Source organism: Chiroxiphia lanceolata, chromosome Z (genome assembly GCF_009829145.1).
Source record: "Chiroxiphia lanceolata isolate bChiLan1 chromosome Z, bChiLan1.pri, whole genome shotgun sequence".
NCBI classification, from domain to species: domain Eukaryota; kingdom Metazoa; phylum Chordata; class Aves; order Passeriformes; family Pipridae; genus Chiroxiphia; species Chiroxiphia lanceolata.
The window spans coordinates 52,782,103-52,805,612 of NC_045671.1; the positions used below are offsets into that span (position 1 = coordinate 52,782,103).

Here is a 23,510-nt window from a genome sequence, read left to right on the forward strand (position 1 = left end):
TGCACCTGTCCAAGCTGGGGGCTGCCAGCTTCTCCAGCAGAATGTCACAGGAGACAGTGTCAAAGGCTTTGCTGAAGGTAGACACATCCACAGCCTTTCCCTCATTTACCAGGCAGGTCATAAAAGGCGATCAGGTTGGTCAAGCAGGACCTGCCTTTTCTAAAACCCATACTGGCTGATTCCCTGGTTGTTCTGTATGTGCCACATGATAACACTCAGCATAACCTATCCTGGCACTGAGGTCATGCTGACAGGACTTTATTTCCCCAGTTTCTCCTTCCAACTCTTCTTGTAGACGTGTGTTTTATTGGCCAACCTCCAGTTGTCTGGGGCCTCCCTCCTTAACCAGGACTAATGGTAAATGACAGAGAGTGGCTTGGCAAGCTCTTCTGCCAGCTCCCTTAGGTGAATCCCATCTGGCCCCATAGACTTGTTTTGTCTAAGTGGTACCCCCTGTCACCAGCTACTGCCTCCTGAACTGCAGGGGGCCTATTCTGCTCCACATCCCTATCTACCACTTCAACGGACTCACTGCCCTAAGGATAACAGTTCTTTCTGTTGAAGATAGAGGCAAAGAAGGCATTAAGTACCTCAGCCTTTTCCTCATCCTTGGTGACAATGCTTCCTCCCCTTGTCCAATAAAGGATGGAGATTTTCCTTGGACTTCCTTCTGTCGTTAATGTATTTATATAAATGCTTTTTATTATCTCTCACAGCAGTTGCCAGATTGTGTTCTATCTGAGCTTTTCCCTCTCCTTCTCTTTACATGACCTAATGACATCCTTGTACTCTTCCTGAGTTGCCTGCCCCTTCTTCCAAATATCATAAACTCTCTTTTTCCCCCTCCAAGTTCCAGCAAAATCTCCCTGTTCAGCCAGGCCAACCTTCTTCCCCAGTGGCTTGGTTTTCAGCACACAGGGATGGCCTGCTCCTGCACCTTTAAGATTTCTGTCTTTCCAGCCTTCCTGGATCCCTTTGTTACTAAGGACTGTATCCCAAGGGACTCTCCAAATCAGTGTCCTGAACAGGCCAAAATCTGCCCTCCAGAAGTTGAAGATAGAGGCTTTGTTGACCCCCTTCCGTACTTCATCAAGAGTCAAAAACTATAATTTTGTGATGGCTTCTGACCACCACATTTCTCTTCATAAACAGCAGGTCTAGCAGAGCACTACCCCAAGAGGCTCTCTTGCCACTGTGTTATCTTCCACACGCTCCAGGAACCTCCTACACTGCCTCCTCTCCGCGCTGAGTTTCCAGTAGACATCCAGCAGGCTAAAATTTCCCACAAGAACAAGGTCTGGAAGTCATGAAACATCAGCCAGCTGCTTATAGAATACTTCATATGCCTGTTCAACCTGGTTGAGTGATCTTTAACAGTCCCACCAGAATGCCTTGTTAGCCTTCCCCCTGATTCTTACCCATAGGCACTCAATCTTATCTTCACTATCCTTGAGCTCTATACAGTCAAAACACTCCCTTAATGTAGAGAGCCCTCTCACTGCCTCTCCTTCTTAACCTGTCCCTTCTGAAGAGTTCCTGACCATCCACTGCACTCCAGTTATGCAGTCATTTCACCATGTCTCTGTGATGGTCACTATGGCATAGCTTTCCTGCTGCACAATGGCTTCCAGCTCCTTCTGTTTGTTACCCTTATTGTGTGCATTGGTATAGATGCACTTCAGCTGGGCTACTGATTTCACCCCCAACGCTGGCATGGTGCCTCCAGGCTCATGTCTAGTGAGCCCAGTCTTATCCCCTTCCCCCTTCAAACCTAGTTTAAAGCCCTCTCAATCAACCTTGTCAACTCATGGGCTAGAATCCTTTTCCCCCTTCTAGACAGGTCAACACCATCTCTCTCTAGTGAGCTGGGTGCTGTATAAACTGCCCCATGACCAAAAAAGCCAACATTTAGCTTGTTTTAGCTTTTGTTAGCCAACAAAAGCTTAAAGACCAGATGGCACTAGTCTTTAAGCCATGTGTTGATTCAGGTGGGTTCTCCTGTTCCTTTCAACATTCTTCCCTGCTACCAAAAGGATTGAGGAAAACACCACCTGAGCTCCTGTCTCTTCAATCAGTCACCAGCATCCTAAAGTCCTTTTAATTGTCCTAGGACTTCTCAATCTCTTCCTGCTGACCTGGACAACCCAAAGTGGGTAATAACCAGAGGGCTGAATAAGTCCTGGAAGTCTTCCAGTAATATTTCTTACCCGAACCCCAGGGAGGCTGCAAAATTCCCTGTGGGATGGGTCCAGTCAGCATATAGGCCCTCAGTTCCTCTCAAAAGGGAGTCACCTACAACAACTACCCTTCTTTCCTTCTTAACAGGTGTAGTTGTAATGCATCTGGTTGACTGACTTGCTCTGGGTAACCCCCAGGGTAGACCTTCTAGACCTTCACCTTCACTATCATTTGCCCAACTCTCAAGTTTCAGAGCCTCGTATCTATTCCATAAGTGCAACTTGGAAAGGCAAGTGAGACTGGGAGCAGATTATCCTGCTGACTTCACTAGGGACCTGCCTCCATTCTCCTCCTTCTGCCTGAAGGAGAGAGCATCGGGTTTCCTCTGACTCTTGCCAAGCTTCCACCTGCAGCATTTCTCTCAGGGATGGAAGCGTGTGACTCCACCAGCATATTTCTCTCTCATGCTCCCTGATACTCCTCAGCCTCTCCACTTCCTCTTCAAGCTCTGCCACTAGGCTGAGCAGATCATCCACCTGGTCACAGACAAACGGGCCAGGCTCAAACACTCCCTGCAGCTGGAGACCTGGACAGCTGCATGCTTCTGAGGGAGCTCCATCTGGGTCACCACTCTCCTTCTAGCAACAGCTTTCAACTACGTGGAATCCATTTTTGGGCCTGCTCTAGCTAGGTAAGCAAAAACCACTAGGGGAGCTTGCCTCAGGAGCTGGGAGGGTGACTGTGCCTTCTTACATGCCCTGCTTACGTGAACTGCCACAAGAACTGATGAGCCTCACCTTGACTGATGGGCACATCCTCATTTGAAGTAACCGTATTTCTCAATACCACATATTCATTGTCTTTTCTCACAAATTCTACTGTTGATCTTGACTAAATTTTTTGTCATTTATTTCTCAGATATAACTTCAATCATCCATAGTTCCAGGCTGCAACTTCAAGACCCCTTCTTAATATGCAAGTAAGTCATCAGGCTTGCATCATTATAACGGATACCAGAATAGGTGCCAGAAAATAACTCTAATTCTCTCTCATTTAACTTGTTAAAAAGATATAACTAGTGAATCTGGATGTTATTTGTGCTACTGAAGACGAACATAATTTAGTAACAGAATCTCTTTCTTCAAGTATTAATTTCAAGAGCTTCTCAGTGTTAAAAAATTCTCAGTTCAAAACTACTAAGAGATCTCAGTATTTTCTCAAAACAGGTACAGGAGTCCCTGCTAGATAAATAAGAAGATGATCCTCTACGGTATAAAAATAATTATGATGGAAGAGTAACATTTAATAGAGAAAAATACAAAATACTTTTGTTTTTCATGTACTTTTTATTCAACTTCATTTCATTTACTTGACTTCTGAAATGTAGAAATTTACTTCACTTTGACATCCTACCAAGAAGTTTTAAAACTACTGAAAATGCTTATTTAGTATAATGTCCTCACTTTACAATTTTTCTTCTGCTTACATTATTTTACTATTCCAACAAGCTATTAACAGTTAGTATTAGAAAAAGGCAGGAGACTAATATTTTACCAAAATATAGCACTAGTTTCTAACTCCAGTGGTTCCAGGAACAAAAGCCACTCCGTACTACCAAAATAAATCATCCCTTTACACAAAACATTGGCAGAAATGTAAAGGGGAGAGTATCCCTTAGAAATCAACAAGTGTTTAATCACTGTGTGGAGTAGATTCTGCTGACCGTGGCCTCTGTAGAGGCCCACCAAAAGCCTTTGGTATCCTCATCTCCATTTCTCCATAAAAGATTCCAAGCCCTTTCCCTTATTTGTATGAATTAATCTTTGCAGGGAGGAAGAACTGGGAAGAGAACTTCTGCTAATTAAAAATACTGGTGTACATTAAATTCTTTAAAGAAAAAATTATAAAAACACACCTTTGCCACAACTGAAAGCTCTGCTCTAAAAATTAATTATACAAGGAAAGGAATGTAAGCTGAATTACACATCTCAGTAGGAACTGAAATATTAAATTACATCTTCACAGACTACCTTATGCCAAAATGTAAATGCGTATTACACTTGCAGTAAAAATACTACATTGTATGAATTGTGAAATGCATTTCCATTGTTTATATTACAAATAAAACAGTACAACTATTACATGCTAACATGGACAAGCAATGAGGAATCTGACATTAACTCTGGAAGTTTACAAAATAATTCATATTCACTGTCGCCAGGAGCATCTCCTCTGATCTGGTGTGTTCTGAACCTCTAAACAATTATCTTACTTTTTATACTTGAAAACACTGCAAATACTGAAATGGTAGTTTTTGAGTTTATTATTTCCCTCTCCTTGCCCTTAAGACTCATTCCACAGACAATAGACAGTAGAAAATGTAGCTTGATTCAACTAATCTCCCCTTTGATGTATACTAGACACCAGGAAACAAGAGATGGATTCCAAAAGAATAGGGATATTTTCAAAATTACAGGCATTTGGCTGAGTAACATGGTAAAATCTGCATATTCAGGAAAGGCAGCTCTCCCATAACCCTAATTAGCCTAGAGTAAGTTAATAACAACTGTAAGTTGAATTTTAAATGCTCTTCTACTTAAGAATACTATAATTTGGGATAATTGTTTATTTATGCGCTTCACAGTACTTGTGAACACAAAGCACCTAAAGAATACCACCACTGAATCATAGAATCATAAATATTCTGAGTTGGAAGGGATGCATCAGGACCATCGAGTCCAACTCCTGTCCTGCACAGGACACTGCAAGAATCACACCATGTGCCTGAGGGCATTGCCCAAACACTTCTGGAACTCTGTCAGGCTTGCTGCTGTGACCACTTCCCCAGAGAGTTTGTTCCAGTGTTAAACCACCCTCTAGCTTTTTCCTGGTATCTAAACTAAACAACTAAATCTCCACCTCATGCCATTTCCTTGAGTCCTTTCTCTGGTCTCCAGAGAGAAGAGACCAGTGCCTGTCCCTTCACTTCCCCTTGTGAGGAAGTTGTAGACTACCATGAGGTCTCCCCTCAGTCTCCTCCAGGCTGAACAGACCAAGTGACCTCAGCTGTTCCTCAGACAGCTTCCCCTCCTGACCCTCCACCATCTTTGTAGCCCTCCTCTGGACACTCTCTAATAGCTTTATGTCTTTCTTTTATTGTGGTGCCCAAAACTGCCACAATATTCAAGATGAGGCTGCACCACTGCAGAGCAGAGCAGGACAATCCCCTCCCTCGACCGGCTGGTGATGTTGTGCCTGATGCCCCCCAGGACACAGTTGGCCCTTCTGGCTGCCAGGGCACTGCTGACTCATATTCAACTTGCCAGGGCCCCCAGGTCCCTTTCCATGGGGCTGCTCTCCAGCCTCTCACTTCCCAGTATGTGCACATATCCAGGGTTTCCCCATCCCAGGCGCAGGATCTGGAACTTGTCTTTGTTGAACTTCATATGGTTGGTGATTGCCCATCTCTCTAATTTGTCAAGGTCTCTCTGCAGGTCCTCTCTGTTCACAAGAGAGTCGACAGCTCCTCCCAATTTAGCATCATCAGCAAATTTCCTTAGTATTCCTTTGAATTTTGCGTTCAAGTCATTAATTAAGATGTTGAAGAGGACAGGGCCTAAGGGAGCCCTGTGGAACCCCACTAGCAACCATTTGCCAGCCTGATGTCACCGTAACTCTTTGTGACCAATCTGTGAGCCAGTTCCTCACCCATTGCATAACACAGTTATCCAGTTGTATACCAGACATTTTGCCCAGAGGGATATTGTGAGAGACAGTATAAAAAGCTTTGCTGAAGTCCAAAAAGATTACACCTGCTGGCTTTCCTAGATCAAGCAGGTAAGTTAACATGCAGTGACAGGGATACAGAAGTAAATGTGAAGGTATGTAGACGATATGTACCTCTCTCTATGATTGTCCCTCACAAACATTTTCAATCCTGTCTTATTTTAGCGTGGTTGTGTGTGTTTCCCATTTCCCCATCCAGCCCACATCACAGTCTGACACCCTCCTGTCACATCTCAAGTTCTGTGTGCTCTGCTACCAGAGCCCCTCCTTTACCACTGTCCCCACTGTGTTTTCAATACCACCATCTCTTCTCATGACAGCCTTTATTTTGCAAGTCTGCAATTCTATGTAACCTCTTTTCTCTCAGTCATTCTGCTCCTCATAATCCTTTTGTTCTGCTAGATGAATCACTATGGATGCTAATATGCTTCTCTCTAATATGAATATAGGTGAAGATGAGATGCTGGCATGGCTTAACTGTTCAAATGTTGCATGACATTGTTTGAAAGCTATGAAGCTATGGCTATGCTAAATAACAGTAAAGGCTTTCATGTGTCACCTCTTTTCCTTTTGAGTTACCTAATTTCCTATAAAATCTACACTACACTAAAAATCTACTCTACACTAAAAACTGTCCCAAAATACAATTTTTTGCAAAGTTTCCATATTGGAAAACAGAAAAGGAAACCACACAGAAATGACAGCACTCTTCAAACTTCACTAATCAGATGTCTTACTTCTGCACTAACTTGCCTATTCAGAATTGAAAGTTTACCTATACAACTAAGAGATTAAACAAAGGACTAAAATTAAATAATACATTGTATATTCATTAGACACCAAAAGATGCATACAGTTGGCAGTTAATGTATCTTCAGCAATTAAAAATTCAGCTATATGAATATTGCAGTAATTTGAGATTTTAAATTATTTATCTTGAAGTGGCAGAGAAGATCACTATTTAAAAATAGCATGCAAGATGCAAGTCATGAAAAATTGATGTGAAACAGCAATCTAAGACTTCAGCTCATTTTAAGCAAAACTATTAATGCTAAAAAATTCCTACCAAATTCAAGTCAATGCAAAAAGAAATTTTATGACCTGTTCCATCAGTTCTTAATCCTCACTTTTATTCTCTCTGAAGTACACTAGCAAGCTGTATGAACCAAAAAAAAAATAAAATAAAAAGAGAGATAAATCAAATCACAAAGGAGAAAATTAAATTCTTTCTGAACCACTCCCTTTTTCCTTCTGTTTGCCCCCTCTAATATTTCATTTTCTTCTACACTTCTCCTCCCAAATTTCCCAATGAAAATAAATGCCGGATGGGTTTCTGTTAAGTCAGAAAAATCATCTATAACTGCACTTTACTGTATTTGCTGCTTAACACATCCCCACAGTGAACCTAACATTTAGAACCTATCATATCAACATAGTCATCATGATCCAAGCTGCAAGTAATAGAGAGTGTCACTGTCAATTTTGCTTTCTTATACTTCCTTCCCTTCACTTCATCTGATTTTAATAATCCCTGTCAAACCACAAACAGTCCAAATTATTTTCTTGACACAGATGCTTTCAAGGAAGAGACAGAATCTCAACTTTCATTTAGTGACTACAAAAGCAAGCTGTCCAACTGGACAAATATTAGTTCCACTCTTGACAATCTCTACTGTAAAGCATGCTTTCGAATTTTCACTGAAGCTGCCAAGGGTTTGAGATAAGCTTCTTGTTTAGTGTAGATTGACTCACAGGATTAGCTCACCAACAACTGTCATGTTTAAAGAAGCCAGCAGTCTCAAGTAAAAAAAAAATTGCTTGTAAAAGATCACAATTGTTTCCCATCAGAAGCCTCATGGGAAACATTTGTTTAAATACCTCAAATTACTGTCTCGTGCATGGGCCTAATTCAAGACTAACCAAAGCCAGTTCAAAAGATTCTTTGGTAACTAGTCAGCATATACCAAAACAACCTTTGATGAATCTATAAAATCACAACAAAATGCAGAGGTATATGCATAGATGGTGTTTAGAGTTCCACAGCAAGAGAATTATACTTGCTACTAATACAGCAGCCTTTTAGTGCTCTTTTAACAGTTTGGGCTGACAATTGGCTCTTCATGATCACTAACTCATCTTCATGGCCAGACATCCTCCTGCTTGCCTTGTATTTCTGTTTTCCTTCCTAGTGAAGAGTAAGAGTTTTAAGAGCTAACCATACTCTTCTCCTTTAGTATGGCTACTCAAAGAACAATCTTGATACTCAGCAGAATATTGATTCTACCACAGGTCTGCATCAGATCAGATCTGTATGTTCTTTTATTCTAAAAAAAAGTATCTGATCAAATATCACTTAAAGGAGAAAAAAAAAATATAAGTAACACACTGACCAATGGTATTGTCAGTTTTAATCAAAAGGACATTGATTTAAGCCTCTTTAAGTGCAGCGCTTAGTCTTGACTATGTCTTGACTTCTAGTGAACTATCAGTTTGTATTCAGAGCAGAACTCATAACTGCTACCAGCTAGCTTTATGCATTAAAAAAGCACAGGTTATATATCATTTCAGGTTTAAGCATTACCAAACAGAACAGAAATAGGAGATAGGAAAGGCATCTGTATATTAACAGAACAGTATATTAAAGTACTGATTGATATGAAAGTAGGTCTGCACCCCATCTAGTTAATGGTAACCAAAATAACCATGCAAAACTAAATCTTGTGTCTAACTGGCTTGGAGTTCTGTAACTATCATGGAAGATAAAAAAAATAAATCTTAAGACAGGACCTTCTTACTAATTCACAATTCATATATAAATGATTTTTTTATCTAGTTTCTCAGAGGTAGCCTTTATATTCCCAGAGCACCCTCTCTATATTTTTACCCAGTTTTGTCTTACCTGATAACTTTTAAGATTTTATATCTTTATTTCTTGGCAGGAAGTGCAAGTCATCTTAACTACAATACTACAAAAGTAAAAAAAAAAAAAAAAACAAAAAACAAGCATAACCAAGAAGCAATTTTAAAGAATACTTATCCACAATATTTTTCCATTGCTGTTGAAGAAGAAAGAAAGGAAAATAAAGGATAGTTACTGTGAAAGGAACTTCCTTCTTCTCAAAGACATCTTAAACTATACTTTCACACTCCAGCCTTATCATAGGGCAACTAAGAGTCCTGCAGCTGTCAGCTCACAAAAGAAACATCCTGCGTTCATGGCTAAGTTCATTTACCGCTATACTATTGATCTATATATGCCATGGAAATGCCATGTGGGTACTATGCAAGAATACTCAGCTTTAATACATTCAGCTATCTCTTCTGGGAAGATGCTGTATCAAGAATACTATTTCAAAACATGATAAAGGCAAGAGTGTAAAAAGGTGAGAGAATGAATCATTACTTAATGCATTCACACAGGGGAAAAGAAATCATTCTTTGGAACAAGACCAGGTCATAAATTACTGTGCAAGAAGGAAAGACAATCAGCTGATTTGTGATGCAGAAAGGGGTTCCTCCTGCCTACCTTAAATGACTGCTGTAAAATTTATATTAAATTCTCTGGTGCAGAAAGCGCTTAGCCTTTGGTTTCACGATTAAGAGAGCAAGTGTTCATAAATATCTTATAAGTGAACACCATGCACTGTATTATTTCTTACATAATTACAAGACTTAAATGAGTTGTGCAACCAGCCACAAAGTGCAACTACAGTGTAAACAATGTGCACTACTTGCCTATTACTTCAGAACAAAACCCGGTTGAAAACTAAAGATCAATTTTTGGTTGTTTTGAAGGAAGACAACATTTCAAGTTCCTAGAAAGAGAGGCGAACATCACAAACTAAAGGAGTAAAATTTTTTTCCTAGGGTCACATTAATATTTTAGTAAATTTCTTTTCCCTTATATTAATTTTAAAGAATTTTACAACTGTTCTTAAAAAATAAAAAATTAATAAGCCATGTAATATTCAAGTTGGAAATGTATATTACAACCAAATTTTTAAGTTTTAATCTCTATATTTTTTGGTTTAACTGCCTAAAACCGAGTATAGTAATAACTCTAGCAAAATATCCTTCAGAAGCAAATTATTTTTATATAAGAGCCCAACAGTGAACCTTAGAGTTTCAACTCTATTCTATTAATCTGTAAGATAAATTGTGTTTTTTGTGACCCAGCCAACAAGATTCCTGAGCCAAGATTCCTTTCACTTGTACAACTCTGTGAAACAGTTTTGAGGATGTTACAAGCACAAACAAAATATCCAATGAGAAAAGTAGTTAAAGGTACATATTCTGAATAAGGAAGAAAGTGTTCAAAGATACAAAAGGGGTGAAGCATTTATTGAAACAACATATTTTTTCTAGGTAAGCAGTAATATCACAACACTCTTATGCTAATCTTTGGAGCTAAAAATTACTCAGAAACTTTAAGTTTGTTCCAAATAAGTGAATCAAAAGTCAATAGCTTTGCAAGTGGGTATCATGCAATGGTATTGGATGAATCCTTTGAATTTAGTAGCAAGGCAGACTGGAATGATTTTTCCACTTTCTTTCTCCATCGCAGTGAGCACCAGAGATAAGTTTATTACAGGAAAAGAACAAAGAGAACTGTATTCCTCCTTACTCCCTATATCTGCATTACCTGACATAACTTACATGTTCCCAGTCAAATGGCATCTTAAGAATTAAAAACATTATGGAGACTACTATTCTTATTTCAAACAATTCACTTCTTTATCTGTACCAGTGGATGATACAGCTCGCTAAACCAACTCCTTTTTAAATGATCACGAATTTTTATTAAAGTTAGGTTTTTGTGCTATTATGCATTAATGGCAACACAATAAAAAGAAATTAAGAGAAATTGATTGACTGTATTAAGAAAAGAGATTCAGACTACTTGCAAGAGAGGCCACATTTTCTGACCCTTTTTCCACAGGATCCTACCAACCTTCTGTAGCAGCCACTTGGCCTGTGCAAGACTATTAATCTCTATTTACCAGGCAGCTGAATAAGCACTGACGGTGGCATGGGGCAGGTGACTGAAGTGAGTGACTGGTGCAGGCCTGACCGCTTGGCAGCAGTGTCAGTCTATGCCAGATGAAGTTGACAAAACCATGATGAAAATAATGGATTACCTTCACTAGGGTTACAGACCTTGAGAAACCATCTCTACAGAGGGACTGAGAGGATTGTGTTTACATGCACATGCTAACTTACCTGAACAGAAAGTTCCATTACGTTTAACAGCAACAAAACGAGAAATCATATGTAAAAAATAACAGAAACTGTTCATCTGCTTTTGTTTCACATTATTTTAAGTAATTAAAATTCCTTTAACAAGTCTTTCTACATACTCTACATCCTCTTGGTTTATTCAGTGCTGGCCACTAAAAAGAAAGTGGTTATTTATGTGGAAAAGAATTGGGAACTCTTAGTACTTTCTGGGGGTTTAGCTAAAGTAACCCAGGACTAAGGTTCCTGTAACTCATAAGTTCCATAAAAGTATCAGCAAAGAAGAAAGCAAAGGAAGTTTAAAAGAACATGTACATACTTATGCATGTAAGTTTGATAACAAGATAGCCCCTGCTCTTTAACCAATACTCTCTTATCTGTGTTTAAAATTAAAAACAAAGCAAATAAAGCCCGTATTGTTTCCACTGCTTTTATTATTTTTCTGAAAACAGAATACAAAAAAAAACTGTATAAAAAATGACAGAAAGGTTGTAACTCCAGCCCACAAAAGGCAAGAAATTTAAAGTTAGTCTGACATTCAATCCTTAAATCACGCAATTGTGCTTATTTTTTAAGAAATGACAGTGCAAGGTAATGACAAGTTGTCAGCCCTAACTTTGAATTGCCTGAAGTTTGTCATTTGGTGTTTGTGTCACAACCTTAATGCTATTTAAATGTAGTTTTTAGTATCTATTATTTAAAAAGGTCTACTTTACGACAGCAAAAAGCTTTGATGGAATAATCCTCAAAGTACACTGTAGTGCTGGTATGCCACTTCATTAGAAGTAGTGCATAAAATATATGCTGTTGACAAATCTAATTCATTAAAGGTGAGGTAGAAGAACTTTAAAGCAAGTGGATGGCATCATTAGCTACAGTTCCTTTTATAAATTATTCTTCTTTTCCCTTTTGAATGACTTTGTCAGTGTTCCCTTTCCAGACAGTGTTTTTGCCTTAAAATTCAATACCTTCAACATGTTTGCACAAGTTAAACAAGTAGTTTATTCACTAAAACTGAAACTGTAAGCAGAAACAATCGCACTGATTATTTCACCAATATTAACTAATGAAAAATACATTTAAGCAATAATACAGATAAATAGAATCAACCAGGTTGGAAAAGACCTCTGATAGCATCAAGTCCAACCCTTGATCCAACACCGCCACAGTTACCAGACCATGGCACTAAGTGCCACATCCAGACTCATCTTAAAAACCTCCAGGGATGGTGAATCCCTGGGCAGCCCATTCCAACGTCTGATTACTCTCTCCGTAAAAAATTTATTCCTAATATCCAACCTAAACCTCCCCTGGCACAGCTTAAGACTGTGCCCTCTTGTCCTACTGCTGGTTTCCTGGAAGAAGAGACTAACACCCACCTGGCTACAACCTCCCTTCAGGGAGTTGTAGAGCGTGATGAGGTCTCCCCCTGAGCCTCCTCCTCTCCAGGCTGAACAGCCCCAGCTTCTTCAGCCTCTCCTCAGAGGACTTGTGGTCCAGTCCCTTCACCAACCTTGTTGCTCTTCTCTGGACCTGTTCCAGTACCTCAATATCCTTCCTGAACTGAGGGGCCCAGAACTGGACACAGTACTCCAGGTGTGGCCTCACCAGTGCTGAGTACAGGGGAAGAATCACTTCCCTAGTCCTGCTGGCCACACTGTTCCTGATACAGGCCAGGATGCCATTGGCCTTCTTGGCCACCTGGGCACACTGCTGGCTCATGTTCAGCTTCCTGTCAATTCAAACTCCCAGGTCCCTTTCTGTCTGGCTGCTCTCCAGCCACTCTGTGCCCAGCCTGTAGCGCTGCAGGGGGTTGTTGTGGCCAAAGTGCAGGACCCGGCACTTGGCCTTGTTGAACCTCATCCTGTTGGAATCACACCATCTCTCCAGCTTGTCCAGGTCCCTCTGCAGAGCTCTCCTGCCTTCCAGCAGACCAACACAGCCCCCAACTTGGTGTCATCTGCAAATTTGCTCATAGTACACTACATTGATCCCTGGGGGACATCACTAGTGCCTGGCCGCCAACTGGATGCAGGACTGTTCTCTGCCACCCTCTACCCAGTTCCTAACCCAGCACAGAGTGCCCCTGTCCAAGCTGTGGGCTGCCAGCTTTTTCCAGACTATGCTGTGGGAGACAGTGTCAAAGGCTTTGCTGAAGTTCAGATAGACCATATCCACAGACCTCATCCACCAGGCATGTCACCTGATCATAAAAGGAGATCAGGTTGGTCAGACAGGACCTGCCCTCCCTAAACCTGTGCTGGCTGGGTCTGATCCGTTGTCCATCCTGTAGCTGTTGTGTGATTGCACTGAGGATGATCTGCTCCATAACCTTGCAGGCACTGAGGTCAGGCTGACGGGCCTGTAGTTTCCCAGGTCCTCCTTGCAGCCCCTTTTGTGGATCAGCTTGATGATTTGCCACCTTCCAATCATCTGTGACCTCCCCAGTGAGCCAGGACTGTTGGTACATGATGAGAGTGGCTTGGTGAGCTCTTCCACCAGCTACCTCATCACAGTAGGATGGATCCCATCTGGTCCCATTGTGACATTTGTGAGGATCCAAGTGGCTCAGTAGGTCACTAACTGTTTCCTCCTGGATGACATGGGGGCTATTCAGCTTCCCGTCTCTGTCTACTAGCTCTGGAAGCCAGCTGTCCTCAGGACAACCTGTCTTACTGTTGAAAACTGAGACAAAGAAGGTGTTAAATACCTCAGCCTTTTCCTCATCTTAGGTGACTATCTTCCCCCCTATGTCCAACAAAGAATGGAAGTTTTCCTTCCCCTCCTTTTGCTATTGATATATTTGTAGAAGCACTTCTTGTTATCCCTAACAGAAGTGGCTAGATTGAGTTCAAATTGTGCCTTTGTCTTTCTAATTTTCTTTCTACATAACCTAACTATATTCCTAAACTCTTCATGAGTAATCAGCCCTTTTTTCCATAGTTAGTAAGCTCTCTTTGTTTCCCCTAGTTTCCTTTAAAATCTCCCTGTTCAGCCAGGCTAGACATCTTCCCTGCTGGCTCGCCTTTCGGTACACTGGGACTTTCAGGTTATCAAACATAAAATTTAAAGATGAAGAGAAGAGGAAATTACACAGTACAACAGAGTAACATTCTGGCAGCATTTTACATTGCTATTGAGATAACTTGGATTTGATATTGAATGGAATTCTGCAAGAGAGAAGATCAGGAACATCAGAGAGCTGAAGGCTAGCTGACATATTTATTTATAGAAGCAATTATATTACTCGGATTTTTAGGTAAAGATCAATATTTGTATAGAAACTAAAGACTACAGAATGGTCCATAAATAAAGTTAAGCTGGTATTTGAAGTACAGCCCATCAGAGCAGCCTTCCAACAGCTAAAACAGATACCAAGTCAAAACCTGATCAAATTTCATCTTAGAATATCATTGCCTGTGAGAACATTTAAATTCTTATCTTCAGATAAGATCAGAAAGAATTAAGTACTGTGGTCCTTAAAACCTAAACAGTGTAGGAACTGAATCACTAAAAAATAAAGTGAAAAAGAATACTTTTGAGGACTGAACATACACAAGTTATGATTAAATTCCACTAACCACATATTCAACAAAATTCTAAACTACACTGTACACACAGAAACTGAAAACAAAAAAATCAGAGTTTCTTAATCAAGGATTCTTATAAAGGGACCTAAATCTATTCACTTGGAAAAAACAAATAAACAAACAAGCAAACAAACAAACCAAAAAAACCCAGAAATTTTTGCATAGAACACATAATAATACTTCAATATGTCACTACCCTGTACAAATATTTTCTAATGAATTAGCTGGATTAGCAAAGAATTTTTCCAGAAAAGCCCATGAATAGCAGACTGTACCATCCTACATAATTCTAGACAGATAAATGTACACGTACACATTTTTAACTAGATACTCTCTCAGATTAATGCTTTACTGTCTCTTGCAAAGACAAAGTCATTCCAATACAACACTTATTGTGAAAATTTAAGAGATGAATGTCTTACTATGAAAAAAACAGTTTATAAGTAACTTAAATATGGAAACATTTCCAAATATAATTCATCAAGGCCTATTTTATGCCCCCAAGGATTGGAGCAAATCAGTATTTGGAAGCAACTCTAAATGTTTAGAATAAAACCCAACAGAATAATTTACTGTAAAAGTTCTATGAGAGACAACATACTGTCAATTTCTAGTCTTCTGTGTTTGAATACACAAATTTCCTTCTAAAGGTCCTAGCCAAACCTCAATGTGCCTGATTAGAGCATCCTGTCAACTATGCCAGCTTAGTAGAGTAGCAGAGAGAAAACTCTTGGTCAGGTGCAAGAAATATGACACTGATTATGTGGATGACTATGATTATGTTTATTGCTAATACAGTATCTAAATATTGTCAATGCAGCATTGACAATAAAGGGTTATAATATCAGCAGGTTCACCTAGAAACATACAGGTTTACCATCTTTGGCCTCACAGAATGCACAACTACACCTCCATGTGTGACTGGATCTTCGTGTTTTTATAATCACGCATCCAAAAATGAGTGTTCCCTGCTTTTGGGGCTTGATGTACCTGATGTACCTTGATGTACCTGCTGGGAGGTGCGGGGAGCTGTCTGTAAGTCTGGGAGACTAGTTTGCCCACTCTCCAGCAGGACACCAAAGTCAATCACAGTCATCAGAGGTCCCCCACCTCTGGAATACATCAATTATGTGAGCATCCAGACAGTTCCTCCTGCAATTCCCACCTGCTGTTCTTACCTTAGGACAATTTCCACCAGCGTTCTTATCTTAAGACAAATCATACTGTGTATCAGAGACAATCACAAAGAAAGAGGCGTGTGTGTTGGAGGAGAAAAGGGAGGGGAACTGCACACAAAAACCAGACTATTTTTCATTGGTCACATTTATATTTCAATCAGTATCTAACATTTACCTCAGAAAATTAACATCATGTATCTCCAAAATGTTACATATATAATTCTCCTAATTAGTCTCCCCATTAATCCTCATTCTGCTCTTTTTCCATTTTGTTCTCTCTCCTGCCATACAGTCTTTACATTTCATACATGAAACATATATGTTATTTTTGTTTAAGCCTTCCACCAGCAATACATGGGAAGAGTTACCTGCAGATGGACAAATGTACTGTGGTGTCTCCACTCCAGGAGACACATCTCAAAGGTCATCTCTGCCCAGAATCCCTTTGCGAACTGAATTCAAAATCATTCCACTTACAACATACTTATTACTGAAAAGATTCATATCCTATTTACTGCTGGTACAAGCAACTCTTCCTTCAAAGGCATTTCTTAGGCCCTGTAAAGGGGGTTTCTGTTTACATGCAAGCAACTGGGAAGTAGGACTTAATGTACCTAAATTCAACTCTGCTAATAAATCTTTTGAAGATGCTGTTGGGAATGGGGAGGCAGGAAAAGGAGAAGAAAAGGACTGGCATCCTTAGAGAGTTTACTCTTATACAGAAGAGCCCATAATGCCTTCCCAGAGAAAGTTTTCATCCTACTAACAATTGCTGAAGGATTCAGTGTTCCCAGTCAGGGATTTCAGTCCTGCTCTTACTTTAACCCTTTCTGATTATATTTATGAGCAATAATGTTGCTAACCACACAACTCTTCTGTCAATACTGGCATTCCAGATGGGAGAAATCACTGACAGCAAAAACCTTCTACACTAATAAATGTCATTACTTCATTTGGGAAAGTGGAAGAGGTAGAGTCCTTATCTATGTCATTTCTTCAAAGGAAGCACCCCTTCTGCAAAAGGTTTAGACACTTTTTCTGCAATCCTCAGATTTTTAAGGTAGCTGAATGATGAAAACCAGTCAGTCATTATGCAAAATTTCCTGTTCATCCAAATTAAACAAGGTCCAGTGAGAAAAATTAAAATTATTGATGTTCAATTTATTTTGCGTGAAAAGCCTATCTGAAGAGAAACCCACTTTCTTATGGCAATAGATTACTATATTAAGAAGACCTATTTTTTGTGATTACTCTAACTGTCAATTTTGGATTTATTCATTGGTAAATGCTGTCTGCTTTTTGAGTCTAGTAGACAATGATTTCTGGTAAGATTAAAAAAAAAAACAAAAAAACAAACACACCAATCAAACAAACCAAAAAACACTAATCATGTTAATTCTGAATGCTTCTACTACAAACTTCATGAGACACTGATTGATTACTCAGAGTAAGTTGTGTTTGGGTGGTAGCCTGGAAATCTTAGGGAAGGATGACTAAGTGGTAAGAATACAATAGTTATTTGCAAGATCTGTTGATAACAGGGGTTCCATCTTAAGGGACAACTAAACAGTTACAAGAAACCTCTACCACACTCTGTTAACTGCTCAAGCTTCTGCTCTGCTCTGGTGAGACTCCACCTGGAGCATTGCCCAGCTCTGGGGCCCCCATTATAAGAAGGGTGTGGACATGCTGGAACAATTCTAGAGGAAGGTGACCAAGATGATCAAACATCCGTGCTATGGATACATTGGGGCTGCTCAGCATGGAGAAGAGAAGGCTCTGGGGAAATCCTACCACAGCCTTTCAGAACTTAAAAGGGGGCTTACAGAGGGTTGAAATCAGGTGATCATTAAGGTCTCTCCCAGCCCAATCCATTCTATGAACCTCACCTTAAGTAACAAATTTTTGTCTGACACCTATATGTCACAACTATATAGAACCTTCCCGTTACATATTGATAAAATACACATAGGGTAGGGTATTTCGTACTTTCTTGCACTTATTGCACCTTCATTATCTTCCGTATGATAATTTACATCACACTTTCTCCTAACTTCTTTTAACTACTTTTTTTGCCTTCCATCCACAATCATCTATATCTTTTCCCTACCCTCTGTACTGAGCTCAAGTACAGCGAACTACAGAGAAGGTAGAAAGTGTGAAGGCAACACATTACCACACTGGTTATACTGATTTGATTTTCTAATGTCTGTGAGCCAGGGTTCATGTTTATCTGCATTCTGGGCATCGATCACGCTGTTGGCAGTTGCCTAGTCAGAAATAAAACTGCAGGGAGAGAGGTGTTATTGCAGAGCAAAAACCATTCTAGAATATTCATAGTATATATACTGCTATTTAACAACATACAATTATTAAGAAAAAATTACAGTATCTGCTAGCATTACCTACATTCACCATTTTAACTGCACTTACTTAGAGAAGAAAAAACAATCAAAACACAAAGAAAATGCATTTTACAACACACTCAAAAAATAAGAAATCAGCAGCAAACACAATCTGAACAAGTTTACGGGCATTCTCAAACAAAAAAAAAAAAAAGAAGGTGAAAGGACTTTGATGAATGAAAAATTGCTGATCATATCAGAATGGATCTGCTATGTAGGAAAAAATACTAGAAAGTCAGTGGGGGAATTAGGTCAATTAAGTATTCCTGGCAGGAATAGAACAGGGCAGAAGAACAGTAATAAGATTAAGAAGGTCCAAGCAGCGAGGGACTAACTCATGTCAGGCAAAGAAAAGAAATTTGAACTTCATGTGAACTTTATGTGGTAGGAAAGTTAAGTATTAAATGCAAAATTAAACCATTCCATTACCTGTATTTTAAAAGAAAGAAACAAACATAGCCTTAGTCCAAGTCATGAGCGACTGAAAGTACACTAATAAAATACAGGTCACTATGTTATTAACAAGTGAACTAATACACATAAAGTATATAGATTGGCCTCATGTACAGAAAAATTATTGAACAAGTTGCTGAACATTGTGCTCTCTTCATTTGTCCATCAACATTGATTCACTGACCTACATTAATGGAATATGAGTTGTCAGAAGGGCAATGAATGCAAGGAGATGAGAAGACACACTGAGCTTTAATAATGATGAGAAAAATAAACATTCTTTGGAACAAAAACAGTTACATGAAAGAAATACAAATGATACATCCTGAAAAGAACATGAAGATGTTTTTAAAAATAGGTACAAAGTTGTGATAACTGAGAATTTATATAATCAATAAGGCTTGAAGAAAACCAGCAAATTTCACAATGCTTGTTCCGCCTTTCCTATATTCATGAAATAAACTACAGATACATTTATAGAAAGATGATTATTATTATTATTAAGAAGCTATTCTAGCTTCTGTGAACTTATATTATATTATTTCTAATTCTTGTAATCCCTTACCAGTACAGAAGAAAATTGAAATTCCTTCAGTTTCAACAAAGCCAGAGGCAGTGTTTCATACTGAAGACGGACTTATAAAGTGGACTTAAAGGGGCACAAAGTTAGACTTTTCTCCACATGAAGGCAGTGTGGAGACACTTCAAACTGTTTTAGCTCTTATGATTGATTTTTCAGTATAATTTCAGGGTTGTTTTTTTTACAAAGCTGTGATTACTAAATGTTTGACCAAAATTTGCCTATGGCATTGTGAGTTTTGTTTTGTCAAATGATACTGTTTTTAAAAGTATACATGTTATGCTTAGACAACAGAAGGAAAAAAGCTCCAATTAATAATTTTATTAACCTCTGAAATTGTAATCAGTCAACTGATAAACTTGTTTACAGGATGGAAAATATTTTAAGCACATAATGCAAAATATCTTACACTAGATAAAAAATCTGACAGATTATATTTCACAATGGAAGAGATGTTTATGCATGGACTATCACTATCACAATTGCTGCAAGTAATTACATAAAATTTTCAACACAGAAAGTCAAAAGTTTTGTGAGGGACAAAAAACCAGACACACACACACACACACACACACACACACACACACACACACAAAACCACCACCACCACCAAAAAAAAAACAAATCACCAAAAAAAACCCCAAATCCAAAACATTAACTTGCAAAATTAAGGAAAAAGTGGAAGAGGCTTGCAGAAAGAGGCTGTGAGATTAACAGACAAGAATCAACAGTGATCCCATTAACAGCAGCAGCACCAATGAGGCCTGGAGAAAGGTAACTGCACATATTATGTGAAGTAAACTAGCTATCTCTGGGAATTGTAAGAAGTGAAATTTCAAGGCAAAAGACATAATGGTAATACAATTATATGTAGAATATATAGGAAGCAAAAACTATAAGGTAGAAAGCTAGAACAGCGCAATGAAACTGGAATTACTCCTTACTCTCTCTAGGTAATAAAAATTAAGAAAGAAAGTCTGAAAGAGATGGGCACCTGATACACTAAGTAAACTCTTTTTGTGAAAAAAAGAGTTCTGATCATGGCTTCTTAATGAACTGTACAGCCATTCTTGCTAGTCCTTAAAATGCAATTAGAAGTTTTAGAAGTGACATACCTTTTGTGTAGCACTGAAAATCACTTCTCCATTTTTATAAAAGACGTCACATGCAGTGTAGAAGAGAATGTGTAGAAGTGAATACCATCTAAAACCCAGAGACAAACTGCTCAAACTCAATGTATAATACTGAGCAATTGAACCATATATTTGACAAACACATTAAAAGAAGAAAGGAACATAGAGGTACTTAAAAGTACATCAGTTAAAAAGCCTACTCCCTAGAACCTATGCAACATAATACTAAGAGATACTTGGCTACTATAATGAGACCACAACAAGGATGGAAAAGAAGAAAATATTTTAGGCTTTTTATGAAAAAAATAATAGAATCGGAGAGTAAGTGAAATCTAAACTTATCAGACATCCCTAAAATGAAAGTTAAAAAACGTAATTGCTTAAAACTACACTTTAGTAACAATGTATTTTAAGGTGAAACTAGATGTGAAATGCTTGAGGCCTTGGTTATTTTGATTCCACACACTTGTGCCAGAGACAAGGAAAAAATACCTAATTCTTATAGGTAACAAATGGTCATCATTATAGAATCATATCCTGAGTTTGAAGGGATCTGCAAGGATCATTGAAGTCCAACTCTTAGCCCTGCACAGGACTGATGCCTTAAGCCCCTAAGGGTTTTTTATTTTTCTAATATTTGTAAGCCTTGTAAGTTTTATAGGTAGATTTTAAAAGCAACAGCCCTCACTCCCTTGCATCCCTTTCCCTGTAGCACCCTTGTTTACACATTCCTTAACCCTCTTACCCCATTCTATGCTCCCTATATCACTCCTACTCCCGAATACAGTAGAAATGTTTAGTCTTTTGTCAAGGCAAGGCCTAGATTGTTGGCAGAACAGCATATCAGGGCCTAAACCACAGAACACGATCAAAAACTGGGTGACTATGTACCCTTTGTGCTCTGATGATGGTGAAGATGGGATGAACAGAAGGTCCCAAAATACACCCCAGACCCATTTTCAGGGGGTGGACCCAGGGTGGTCCAGAGCAAAGGCCACAGGGTGGACACATTTGGGATTGGATGGATGGTATTATAAAATGTAACATCCGGAGCACAGGGGGTGCGTGTCTGGTAACATCTTTTGCCTTGGCAAAATAAACCCTTTCTTATCTCACCCCTAATTAACTGCTCCGGGAGATTTTTTCAGCACCTAAATCCCACAGCAACAGGACCATCTCCAAGAATCACACCATGTGCCTGAGAGCATTGTCCAAACACTTCTTGAACTGTGTCAGGCTTGGTGCTGGGACCACTTCCCTGGGGAGCTTGTTCCAGTGCCCAACCACCCTCTGGGAGAAGAACCTTTTCTTAGTGTCTAACCTAAACTTCCCCTGACATAGCTTCACAGTTTTATGCAACTTCTTCACCAGGAATTAGTTTACAGTATTACATGCTCAAGACTCCTCCAGTCCGTAACACTCCAGCCCTGGAGCTGCAGGCTCATGGGCTTAGGCAGGAGTTTTACTTCCGTGTGTGTGTGTGTGTGTGTATATATATATATATATATATATATATATATAAGGTTCTTTAATACCTCAAGAGGGCATTAAGAGAATAACCCATGGACTTGTTCCCAAGAGCTATCTTTATTAATTTAGGGGAGAAAATAAGGGAACTTGGCAAAAAGTTCAAAAGTGTACCACACAAGCTAGACAAAAATGTTCCACCGCAATACTGACCCAGCAAATACTATTCTGCAACACGTAAGTCAGAATCCAATCCCTCCACATGGAATCCAATCCTTCCAGCTCCAAGCCACCCAAAACAGCAAGAAAGGAACAAAGAAAGAGAAGCAGAGGAAGCAAGAAGAGACAAGGAGAAAGAGGAAGAGATAGCTACCACTGGAACCTTGTGGAAGACCAGCTCTCACACGTCCCAGTGGCAGGGCCATGACACGAGGCAAATACATGCCTTTGGTTTTATCTGCTCTGGTGTCTATGGCCAACCCCTCCAGACCCACCAGCCACTCTGGGGTTCCAGGCCAGGGCGAGGGGCAGTGTTCTCACTGACCCTGCCAATCTGAGCTGGGTTAGGAGCTCCAGGAGGTGTGATGTGTTATAGTTGTCCCGGGCTATTGTGACTGACAGCTACTCCGGAGTTTCCCCATGTGGGTTCCAGGGGCCTGCCATGAGGGATACAACACCACCCCTCTGTGAGGTTTGACCCATCCCTTCCCCCTCTACACACGCCCCCCCCCCCCCAAGAGGTTCTGACCCAATAATTGCTGGTGTCTAACACAGTTCTGTGGCAAAAAACTAACAGTTTTTGGTTCAGTAATTAGTCCCAGTAGTTCAGTAGTTAGTCCCAGTTAGTAAGAATTAAACTGTTTAAAATAAAATTTAAAAGAATTAAATTAATACCTTTACAGTCTTGACAAACCAATAGCAAAGGTACAAAGATGCAAGAGATACAAAATAGAAAATGCAACTAATCTTCATTGTCAATCAAGAAGCGCAAGCAATAAATGTAGTCACTTAACTCTGAATACTTAAGATTTTTTTTCAGTGTCATTTATATAAATAAACTAATGACAAAGGTTGTTGATGGCTATTTCCTCATGCTTGCATACAAAAATATAACTGCAATGTTAAAGAAACAAAAGATAGGAAAAACCTGAGTAAGCATTCAGTGTACCAGAATACTTCATAAACAGCAACACAGGACTCATCTGAGGCCTGGAAAAACTGTTCTTCTGTTGTGATATTTGGGAAATTCAGACTTAAAATCAAGTGTCCAACCTGCTGTCAAATTTTAAAAGTCTGCAGCTGGGTGGTTTTGGCTTTCCAAAGGAATACATATGGTACCTATGCTTTATAGCAATGGTGAGTTCAATGGTCATTGTACCCATTGATCTAAGCTGCAGTGACAAAAACTCAGCAGTTGTGAAAGTTTTGCTTTCAGGAAAGTTTTTTCCTGATTCCATTTGAATCAGGATGTGTGCCTTCTAGTCTCAAGTTATAGAAAAAAGGAA

At 39.3% G+C, this 23,510-nt stretch overlaps 1 protein-coding gene and 1 long non-coding RNA gene across 9 annotated transcripts in view; one reads left to right on the top strand and one right to left on the bottom strand.

The window, feature by feature from the left end:
* Positions 1–23,510, bottom strand: part of KIAA0825 (KIAA0825 ortholog) — a 247,602-nt gene that overhangs the window by 222,911 nt on the left and 1,181 nt on the right. For 5 of the 8 annotated variants that reach the window (XM_032675851.1, XM_032675850.1, XM_032675844.1 and 2 more), the window contains exon 1: positions 7,066–7,130. The exons of 1 other annotated variant lie outside the window; for it this stretch is intronic. In XM_032675851.1, the coding sequence (XP_032531742.1) occupies positions 7,066–7,074 (9 nt within the window). In that variant the 5' untranslated portion in view covers positions 7,075–7,130. Of the gene's footprint in view, positions 1–7,065; positions 7,131–8,863; positions 8,931–23,510 lie in introns of those variants that run through there. 2 more of the 8 variants (XM_032675846.1, XM_032675845.1) reach the window with 2 other exon arrangements.
* Positions 5,888–9,066, top strand: LOC116780640. The gene is made up of 2 exons (XR_004354549.1): positions 5,888–6,059; positions 8,904–9,066. It is a non-coding gene; the product is annotated as an uncharacterized LOC116780640 (long non-coding RNA).